The sequence below is a fragment of the Anopheles merus genome, unplaced genomic scaffold (assembly GCF_017562075.2).
Source record: "Anopheles merus strain MAF unplaced genomic scaffold, AmerM5.1 LNR4000316, whole genome shotgun sequence".
Lineage (NCBI taxonomy): Eukaryota > Metazoa > Arthropoda > Insecta > Diptera > Culicidae > Anopheles > Anopheles merus.
Window position 1 is genome coordinate 14390 of NW_024427896.1, and position 10627 is coordinate 25016.

A 10627-nucleotide genomic window follows, 5' to 3' on the forward strand; every position below is an offset into this window, starting at 1 on the left:
AATTTTACTTTTATTATAAAAATAAAACGAATCATTGATAATAAAAATACACAAATTAGTGAATCCTTTATTGAAATCGCAAGTACTTCTGACCGCCAAACCCTTGTAGCATGCAACAATTTGCGTACAGCTTAGCTTGCTATAATGTATGCTTTATGACACTTTTATAGCATCGATGGCAAAAGGAAACCCAACGAAAATGTATGCTGCACCTGCTTTTGAAGAACAGTTTTTAAAGTTGGAAAAAGTAATTCCCATTTTACAACGAATGCCGCAAATCAAAGACTTAATCTAATTGCTACAGAATTTGAACAGTAGCAAGAGTTCTTTCTGAAAGGATTTTGAACAAAACAAGGTTCTGTTGGGAAGTTATCCTTGCAATGTTTACCTTGAAATTGTGTCTCCTTTCTTTGTCCTGTTGAGTTGCAATTGTTACAGCTCCTTCGGCAGCGTCTAGGCGAATTGCTCAATTTTAGCGCGCAACTCCTTTTTCTCCTGCTCGCTAGCAAACGAATATTCAATTGCATTGCGCTGCATCTCTACCATGTCGGCCATCGTTAGACTGAAGGTGGAAGCGCAAATTTTAAGCTCTTGCGACAGGCTCGTTTCAAAGACACCGAAGTCGTCCGTCTGTAATTATCATTATTAATAGGAAAATTGAATAACCAGCAATAGCAATCATCCTTCCATCACGAATGCTACTCACACAAACACACACGGGATGCTTCAGTTTCAGCAATTTCGCAACATGATGATCCTCGTAGGACGGTACAGTTTTGCACTTTACATTGCTGGTCAGGCAGCACTCGAAGGGAATTTTATGCTCCTGTGCAAAAGCGAGATTCTCTCCTGTTGCCCGGTATAAAAGGAAAGCGAAGACACACTTTCAGAGTGAAGCTGTACGATTTGAACGAAATTCTTAACATCCCCTACCTTCTATGAACGTCCCGTGCCCAATGCGGTCCACACCGAGCGCCAACATTTCCTTCACCTCCTGCTCATCCTCAAACTCCCCACAATGCAGCGCCAAACGGAAGCCATGCTCGCGTGCCCTCTGCAGCGCCGGTACAAAGTCGGAAAATGTGGTTCCGAAAGGATTGCCACTCAGATCAAACGCCACCATTAGGCCGGGGAAAGAGGAACTTAGTTCGATGGCAAGATTAACGTTTTCCATCGCCTCCTGGACGCCCTTTGAGCGATCGATCGAGGGTAACAGTTTAACCATGATTCCCCGTTGATTTTCGGACGATTTTCTAACGATGGACCGAATGAAGCATGTCAGTAGTGGGGAGAAAGGCGTGAAAACCATAACCAATCCTACCTTATCACGTCCATCACCGTAGTGAGGTACTCGCGTTTCGTCATTTGCGTAGTGCATTTGGGTGTTGTGCGTAGTTCCAGGTAGATTACGCTGTCTTTGGCAAACTCTTCTATTACTCGCTCGGTCGCTCGTGCCAGCGCTTCCCGGCGATCGGTCAAATCGTGCGCGTATTGAAACTTTTTAAAGCATCTAAAAGGAAACGAAAACAAAGTGTACAGTTTTCTGGGTGACAAAATGATATGCCACGAAACATTACCGAGCACTTACTCTTCCAGGGTGAGAGATTCTCCGTTTAAAATCTTGTAGAAACAATCGTCAGTACCGCTGGGAACTTCCTTTCCATACTTCAGCTCGCGCAGCTCAGCCAAGGTGCTGTTACTGAGCGATCCGTTCAGATGGGCATGCAGCTCCTACAAAAGAACACATTTATGATTACAACAACAGCACTACAAAATACACAACTTTACCTACAATTTTCGGTAGAAGATGATAAAAATCCATCGTAAAACTCTTTCGGCTCTCTTCTGCTTGCTTCTCCAATGCCGGCTTCACAGGAATAATTGCAAACAAAACAAATCAAAGTGACATTTGATCGGTGTTTTCAAAACAGAAAAAGGCGCAATCGTTTGAATTGACCGTTACGTACTGACCATGTGCTCGAGCACATGGGGAGTATTTAAAACAAAATAAAAGGATGTAAAAAGAAAACAGATGTTCTTTTCGCATATGTTCTGTTTCAAATTTATTTTGTATCAATATTTCAACATTCTTTCCCAGAGCAATTTGTTTGTTTTAATTTTTTTTTCCTTTTTCTACGGAAATAAATTCAATGCTTTCGCTACGTGTACGTCCTGGTCACTTCCACTTCCACTTTCCCCCGTGTATCCATCATCATGCAACATTATAATTTGTGGCATTTTCATAACCAAAAAACAAAGCGCACATGACTTAGAGGAGAGTTGAGATTAGGAATGGACATCACTATCCTCATCATCATCATCATCATCATTATTATGGTCTGGCAGTAGTATGTGGCGACCTGTATATATTGTAGCTTTTCTCTCCTACACAATGTGTGTGTGTGTGTGTGTGTATTTATGTGAATGTTTACCAGAGGATATGATTGTAAAACTTGAAACACCTTTCCTTTTTTAAAGGGGTGAGGGTTCCCATCGTTTACCGTAATAATATTTGCTTTCATTAACAATTCAGGCCTTTCTGTTGTGGGGTGGCGTGGGGTGGACAAATACACTTGTTTTTGTTTTGCTTTGTTGATACGTTTTCTTTCCACCGTGTAAGGTCTCACTATATGTTCACACACACACGCTCAACATCATTGCTTTCCTCTCTGTAACAACAATTTACATTCCAAAATTACATCAGAACTTGGTTTGATCTTGTCGGAATCCTTAACAAATCCATTCGCTTATCACCAGTAGCATGTATTGTGTATTGTGTTTTTTGTTCTTGTCAAGTGCAATCGAGATTATTCGTATTTCTACCGTACCAAATTGAATCAATTCCAGCAGTAAGGAAAACCATTCAGCTGCAGCAAACTCAATCTCAATCTAACAAACTAGCCGGGGGCAATACTGTGTATTATGTTTTATGTTTTGCGCTTTTACATTTCAATTATTGTCACTCGCTCGAATAAAATACTGTACCATACTGAATAAAGGGACGAGGAGGAAACGTCGATTGTCCTGAAACAAATAATGCTACTACTCTTAGCCCTGTTCTGTATTTTCTCCCAACTAAATGCTCTTGCAAACAAAGCGAACACACACTGGGATTGGCCGTTTATGCGAAGTTTAAACAATTCCGATGCCAATGTACGACTTAAATTAAAGCCCTGACAAGGCTGTCTGGTTAAAACGAAGATACTTAAACGAATGTTCGCATACGTATAGTATTACACTTTTGGATGGATCCTGCTACTCGTTCATCGTTCGTCTATTTCTTCTCTCTCGCTCTCTCTCTCTCTCTATTCCTATTTCTATCCATGGGCGATGGATAACGCATTACTATTTGCGTGTTTATACACACACACACCACACACACACTATGAAATTGGTTCTTTCTGGTGCTTATCATACTATTCGTTTGTACAATGCAAGCTCTAAACAGCTGCTTGACAACTGTGGACAAGGGGGGTGGTGAGGATGGGTGGGTGGTAGTGGGTTCGAGGGAGGAAGAACATCTTCAGCACTCTAAATGCTGTTATTACATGTAGCGCGATTTACCTTTTCCCCATATTTACGTACAATTGCTATTGCTTTCGATTGTTTCTGTATGTGCCCGCGGGATGTTTTGTGTTTGTTTGTGTGCTGCTGCTATGTGCAATGTGTGTAGTAGCGTTACGCTGTTTACTTCCTTTGATTTATCTTTGGTTTTTTTAAACAATTGGTAATCGTAGTTTTGCAAACTTTCTACGACTTTTTAAATAAAACTGAGAAAAAAACATTAATTTAATAACAGATCATAAAAGTGTATATGTTTAAAGGATAACAATCTCACAGATTATAAATCTAATATTTAAAAGAAAAGTAAAAGGAACATAATCGTTCACCTTTTAACGCATGCTCAACTTAGTAATCTATTCTGAAACACTTGCACCTGCTGATTTTGAAGCAAAAAATGCATTCATTCCGCAAACGCTATACCCGTTCACACCTTCCTCTCTTTGTAATGGCGGACTAGAAATCTTACAATCTGTTTGAATACCTGCCTGTTTTACTGCAACCTGTGTACTATAGGATACGATACTTTATACAAATATTATCTGTTCAACCCTGTGAAGCAATACTTTTGTTCCTATTGGTTGAGAGTTTGCGTTAACTTGCGTGCTTCGCGAGAAGACCTGTATGTAGTTGAACTGCGATTGGTATGTTTTCGTTTCGTCATACTGCTTTTGCAATATGGATCAACAACAAAAATATTATTTCAGTATAAAATCTCACAAAGTCAAGGAGTAGCGAAATGGTAATGGTACATAAAGTAGAAGGTAGAGTAGGAAATGGTAATGCAACTAAAAATAACACATTTTGAAGAAAATTATGCAGTGTAAAAGATTCTTGATTTTGGCATACATCACAGATATTTTAGTTAGATAAGTTTAGTTTAGCTTTTTGGTAGTTTTGTTTTGTTTTGTTTCGCTTTTTTGTAGAGTTGCGTTATGTGGTTTCAGTACATTTACCCGAAACAGACTAGTGGCTCACTAGTTTCTGGCTGAATGTGGCTTTTGCTTACTTATAAGGATGAAGGGTATGAAGAATTGTAAAACCTTGCAGCGAATGGTAAGATGCAAAACTAAGTCTAACCATACTACAGAGCTACAAACACTATATTGTGTAAACTCTTTCTATGATTCTTTTGGGATTACACTTTTGTTTTCGTTTTTATGCTTTGCTAATTATTCATGCACTTCCTATTCCAATCCCTACTTGAGAAAATTCAACCTAGAATGTACTTTCATCCATCATATTGCAATCTAAGGTGCAATTCGTGAACAATCGCAAAGAAAAAACATCATTTGTAAAGATTCGTTGATTTGTGTTAACATATGTACTAGCTTCAGATCAATAATAATGTAGCTAAATCGTAGCTAAGCTTTGCCTAAATGAATTAAAGTGAGAAATCTCAAAGAAATCCTTAAACTGGTCAAAATAACAAAAGTGATTTGTTTGCGCATTTCTCAATCAACAATGAACGACCTTCCTCAATTCCTTAATACTGCGCGTCAACGCAATGCACACATAAACTGCTGCTGTGTTCGACGAGTTGGGTAAGGAAATAATAAAATAAACATTTTTATACTATTTTTGTAAAAGGAACTATTATAGTCCATCCAACAAAGCCTAAGCAAGGAGGGTTTGCTTACCATTCGTTTGCTTCTTCGAAGCTTGGAAGTGTGCAAAACAATTGTTTGGGTTTTCCCTTCATTTCGTTGATCCGGCTTCCACAATCTGTTGCGTCCTATGGACTTATTACAACATATAACCATCATTCCTCTTTAGTATGGGAGTTTTCGTTCTTTTCTTCTCGGTCTACAGGGAAACTACAAGCTTGATGTTCGTTGATTGAAGAGCGTTAGCTACAAATAGAACACGCTACAACGGACTACCAAGGAGCTAAGAATCCACAGAAAAATAAATAGTCCAGAGAACAGACGCATATCGATGGGACATCATGTCAGCAGTACTACGACACCTATCCTGAACTGAACACCGTGTGAAAACGTGCTTTTTAAAAGCACCACCAGCTTTTATCTGATCCCTCCCATTCAGCGGAGCGCATGACTCATCAAATCCTCCCAACCGAACGGTTGGACATTTCCCTGACACCATTTCGATGATCCCCTTCAGTTGGGTTGCCTACTGATTGATGCCGGTAGCATTTCGGCGGCGTCTAAAGACGAGGGCAAATATTGACCGTAATCGCCACCAGCGACTGCGTCGTCTTGGGTGTATTTTTTCCGAGCTGGAGCCACCATTCAGGGCCTGAAATGAGGAAAAGATTAGCAGAATAAAGGACGATGGAAACGAAAAACCAAATTTAGGATCAGTTTCAATACAAACAAATGTATCGTACTGTTCTAGTAATCCATTACGATATTGTTTTATAGCTCGGAACTAGAACGGAACTTGTATCGAGAAACAAATATTGGACAACGTTCTATGTCGAAATGATAATAAAATTATTAGAATACACAAGGGAATAATTATGACGTGGACATTGATGTCGATGCAAATTGCTGTCAGGAATTAATTGAAGCATTTAAATAACGAAAGACTGAAACTATCGTGATGAGTACCAATCCCAATTTGCATGCCAACGTAACACCCACGAACATCCTTAGCACATGGTCGCCCAACTTACCCGCTGTTCCTCTTTCCGCCGTATCTCGCGCACGAGCGAGAAGAACGCCTCATCGATGTAGTGGCGCAGGGCGGCCGAAGTTTCGTAGAACGGGCACCCAAACTGTTTGGCCAGCGTTTTGCCCTCCTCCGTCGTGACCTTGCGTTGGGACTGAAGGTCTAGCTTGTTTGCCACCAGCACCAGCGGTATGTCTTCCGTCAGCCGTACCCGCGCGATCAGCTTCCGATACTCGGACGCTTCCTGGAAGCTGTGCCGATCCGTGACGGAGTAGCAGATGATGAAACCCTCGCCGCAACGCATATACTGGTCGCGCATGGCAGTGAACTCCACCTGGCCGGCCGTATCCAGTATGTCGAGCAGGGCGGCTTCTCCATCGATGACGGCCTGCTGCTGGTACGAGTCCTCAATCGTCGGATCGTGGTAGTCCAAGAAGCTATGGCTCACGAACTGGAGTGTGACGGCTGTAAAAAGAAAAACAAGCATTGCATCGGCAAGGACAAAAACACGTTAACAACAGGTTAGCTATTTTTAAAGTCCCGATGATATCGTGACCCTCCCACCCGAGCCGTCTAGGACGGCCCAGTCGCACACAAACAAACACACACGCATTCGTTGATGACGCACGTCGCCGAACCGTTCCAGTGTCGGTCGGGCACATCACGGCTCAGTAAACAAATGCCCCGGGAACAGGGAAAGCGGGAGGAAGAAGCCGTTTAACATACCGAAGGAAGGATAAAAGGGAAAGGACAGCATAAAAACATCAACTCGTCGTCCCACTATCAAACCGATGACAAATGTTGTTGTGTCTCGCTCAACAGTTGGACCGTTGGGCGGATGGATCAGGCGGGGAGAATCGATCGATAATACTATTCACGTCACTCGTTAATCTCCCCCGTAAACAAATGCGTGCGTTGGCGGTGTTTGCGCTTTACCGCCCCCACCTTTGGCGTGAGAGGATGAATGCTTAATGTTTTATATGGCATGGTGTGCTGTGTTACGGCACCACGGACCGTACGGCTTGTGACCAGCTCCGCTCGCTCCAGCTGCTGGTGATGTCCTAGAGTCGTAGTACATGCCAGCCTACTTTACCAGCATTGCACAGAAGGTGAGGAGTAGCTGCTTACCCGACTTTCCAACGCCCCCATCGCCCAGGATGACGATCTTGTACACTCGTAGTCCGCTCCGGGTGGTCAGCGGGTTGGTGGGCTGTTTCGAGTTTTCTCCACTCCCATCCGTCTTCACCGGGTTGTACTCGATGGATTGGGCCCGATTTTTCTTCCGCGCGGTGCAGCCCGAAAAATCACCTGCCATCGTACCACTCACTCGCCGCTGCGCCTAGTACACCACCCACTCGGGTTCGGATAAGAGCTCGATGGACACTGATTCGCACGGCACAGGTGCTAACGGTGCTGGTGGACGTGGAGTTCGGGTAGTGAGAACGCCACTTTCGTCCTTGGTAGTGCCACTTTCACTTTGGTTGGGAAACTTTCTATAGGTCAACACCATTCAGCACTGGCCACTGCCGTTGTGTGCTGTGTTATCCCTGCCGGATGGATAACACTGCCACCTCGCTGTTGCTTCCCCCTTAGTTCTCACTAGTTTCGTGTGAACGATCCACGCATTACGTGTAGGCGTAGTTCCACCGTTCCAGCCACACAAACACTACATCCTCACGCGCGACGGAAAACTTTGGGCCATCCTTCCCGTTCAAGGAGTTTCTTTCTAATTCGCTGATGGTAGCAGGATAACTCCTTCTACGGATGCAATGTGGGGGAGTCTGTGTGTGGATGTGTGAGTTTGCGTCTTGTTTTGACTGACATTTGACATTGGGCAAGCCGTGTGGCCAGATTATTTTGGCGGTTTTCGGTAGGCTCATCAAAATTTTATCGGTAGTTTTCGGTAGGTTAAAACTCTAAACTTAAAAGAAGTAAAAGCGAAAGAAGTGTTAAGCGGGATGGGGGGGGGATCTAATGCGCAAAATGAAAGTTCCATCTCACGAGAATATGCATCCTTTATCTAGGATATAGATTAGATTTGGTTCAGCGGTTACACAAATGAAGATTTTTCTGAAGTGTCGATCTGAAAATTGGAATTCAAGCCAAAGAAGGACTAAGATGCACATTTTTTTCTCAGTGGTGGCAAGTTCTTTTTCTCGGGGCTCCACGCGACCGCTAAGGGCCGCAGCAGTGCTCCGTTGGATACGATTTTATCGTACGTGCTGTCATTTGATTTTCGCTGGATTGTTTAGATTGATTTGATTGTTTGGCTGAGTTTTATAGTTCAATGATTAAAAAATTAAGATTTTTTCCTTCAAACCCTAGATATATACATCGGTATTTCTGGTCAATTTGCCCACAGGGCAAGGCGAGCTTTTTGTCGGCCACCGTCGCAACCGTCGCGAAACGTCAAAACCGACGTCACAAGTACTTAAAACCGACGTCGCCAGCGAGGGAAACTCGCAACGATTTGGAGGCGCTGGCGATGGTCGTTTTTGACGTTTTGCGACGGTTGTTGACGTTTCGAGCGAGCCCAAATAGCCAGCTCGTACTTTATAGCTGATTTAGGGCTGTTTGACGAAAAATCGTTCCGATGTCGTACTTTGTGGCTGATTAAGAGATAGACGGTATTTTGCGGAACTATGGAGCTTTTTAACAGGCACATGGTACTTTTTGGAACTTTGCGGCTGATTAGCATTATGTGTAGGGTTCATGGTGGAACTTGAAGGCTTGTTAAGAAAGCGTACCGAACTTGGTGGAACTTTATAGCTTTTTAATGCATGACATCGGTACGAGATGGCTCTTGTCAAAGTGTCAAAGACGGACGCCGGCAATAATCTCATTGCTGCTGCACAAGTTAGTTTCGTTAATTGAAGAATGGATATTGAGTGAAGTGATTGTGAATTATCAGTAAATTGTGTAAAATTTTGTGTAATTCATCAATACAAAAGATTTAAAAATATAAATATGTGTTTAAACGAAACAAATCTTGTCGAACGATGACGCTTGCTTGAAAATAAAACACAAAGAAAAATAATCCCTGGCATCGTGGCATAAGGAAGCTGCTTAGGCGCTGTTTGAAAGACCCACATAGAACTTTGATGCTGTTTATCTACTGCAAAAGGCGAATTAGAGAAGCGATCTTTAGCGTGCCAAAATGAGCTGCTTAAGCAATTCTGGCTATATGGGATATGGACTAACTTGTGACAAATAGTTTCCGAACAAGAGGATATTAAAAGTCTCTATATATAAGCTTAAAACAACCAACAAGAGGATATCCAGCAACGAATAAAAAGGTTTTAACCAAGAAATACATAAACCCATTTTGACAATTTATGATGTGTATTACTGTATTTTCTTTCTAGAGTACGGATCCAGCCACGTGCGTCCAGCCTTTAATACCAGTTAGATAAAAATAAATAATTTTTTTTTCTCGTTTGGTTTTACGTTGTTCTTTGTAGTTATACGAAATCAAAATAGAATTATCTCTTTTTTTTTGAAAACATAGGTTTTATTTCCCCTTACTTTCCGTTATCCTTTTGCTTTCTGCGATCGTTTTACATAATCAATAAAGTTTTAAAAACATCTTCCGAGGGATTTCCGTTTTTTTTTTGTTTGTTCGCCAACCTCGTGTGTTTTGCCAACTATCTTCTTTACAGTGTGTTCTGAATCATACATGCTTCTCTTCTTCTTTGCGCAACAACACACACAGACCCCCACCACAACGCTTCTCGTGAAATAGCTTTGCAGCACAAAAGTAATATTAGCGCAATAGTAGTTTTACTAAGCGTCCCAAAACCAAACCAAACCCACACACACACACACACACACACCCTTCTCCTCCTCGGTGCCAAATCTTGTGTTTGGCTTTCTTCACAGTAAAACTGCTATTCTTGTAGGGTTGTGTGTGTGTCCTTTCTTGCGAAACATTATACGTTTTCTCATTCGTAATCCTTCTAATCTAACACCACCACACTTTACTCTTTCCATCACCATCCGACCCTTTTTCCTCTCTTCATTCGTCATCCATCCGAAGCCTTTTTCCCATTGCTAAGTCTCGTTTCTTTTTTTTCAAATCGGCAACACGTGTATATGCGCTATGAGTGAATTGATACTCCCCCCTCCTGTCTGTGGTACGCGTTTTAATTCAGTTACGAATGTTGGATTTCTTTTCACTTGTATTTCACTTGTAAAACAAAATTGTCTTCCACCGTCGTGTCACCTTACACATTACACATACGGCTGCGATTGTGTTTGTAGTTGACCAGCTAGCTAGCTCATCATTGCGGTAAATTCTTTTTCTTTGCTTCCTCCTTTCTGGTTTCACCTTTTCTGTTTAATAATTAGTTAATTTTTATCTATGATATTTCTAAGAGATGTAGTATGGGGGGGCCACTGCGTGCCACCTTTCGCATGCGTGAGTGATAAAGAT

General features: G+C 42.0%; 2 protein-coding genes and 1 long non-coding RNA gene across 3 annotated transcripts; 1 reads left to right on the plus strand and 2 right to left on the minus strand.

The window, feature by feature from the left end:
- Positions 1 to 361: 361 nt before the first annotated feature.
- LOC121602145 (adenosine deaminase-like protein) lies at positions 362 to 1925 on the minus strand. The gene is made up of 6 exons (XM_041930906.1): positions 1793 to 1925; positions 1589 to 1731; positions 1322 to 1510; positions 934 to 1253; positions 707 to 849; positions 362 to 630 (listed from the first exon to the last, which is right to left on the minus strand). The coding sequence occupies exons 1-6, from the start codon at positions 1820 to 1822 to the stop codon at positions 454 to 456; spliced, it is 1002 nt and encodes a 333-aa protein (XP_041786840.1). The 5' UTR covers positions 1823 to 1925; the 3' UTR covers positions 362 to 453.
- A 1668-nt stretch (positions 1926 to 3593) lies between these two features.
- On the minus strand, positions 3594 to 8064 carry LOC121602146 (GTP-binding protein Rit2-like). Its single transcript, XM_041930908.1, has 3 exons — positions 7324 to 8064; positions 6200 to 6660; positions 3594 to 5820 (listed from the first exon to the last, which is right to left on the minus strand). Exons 1-3 carry the CDS (start codon positions 7508 to 7510, stop codon positions 5695 to 5697), a joined length of 774 nt encoding a protein of 257 aa, XP_041786842.1. The 5' UTR covers positions 7511 to 8064; the 3' UTR covers positions 3594 to 5694.
- A 1395-nt stretch (positions 8065 to 9459) lies between these two features.
- Positions 9460 to 9967, plus strand: LOC121602144. Its single transcript, XR_006006300.1, has 2 exons — positions 9460 to 9491; positions 9561 to 9967. It is a non-coding gene; the product is annotated as an uncharacterized LOC121602144 (long non-coding RNA).
- The last annotated feature ends 660 nt before the right edge of the window (positions 9968 to 10627 follow it).

Bases quoted from the DNA above. Each gene is read 5' to 3' on its own strand.
- LOC121602146 (XM_041930908.1), bottom strand. From the start codon at position 7,510: ATGGCAGGTGATTTTTCGGGCTGCACCGCGCGGAAGAAAAATCGGGCC. The intron at 6,661-7,323 runs GTAAGCAGCTAC...TTCTTTTTACAG, and splicing joins TGGGGGCGTTGGAAAGTCGG to CCGTCACACTCCAGTTCGTG. The intron at 5,821-6,199 runs GTAAGTTGGGCG...TCCTCATTTCAG, and splicing joins GGCGGAAAGAGGAACAGCGG to GCCCTGAATGGTGGCTCCAG.
- LOC121602145 (XM_041930906.1), bottom strand. From the start codon at position 1,822: ATGGATTTTTATCATCTTCTACCGAAAATT. The intron at 1,732-1,792 runs GTAGGTAAAGTT...GTTCTTTTGTAG, and splicing joins ATCATCTTCTACCGAAAATT to GAGCTGCATGCCCATCTGAA. The intron at 1,254-1,321 runs GTAGGATTGGTT...GTCCATCGTTAG, and splicing joins ACGGTGATGGACGTGATAAG to AAAATCGTCCGAAAATCAAC.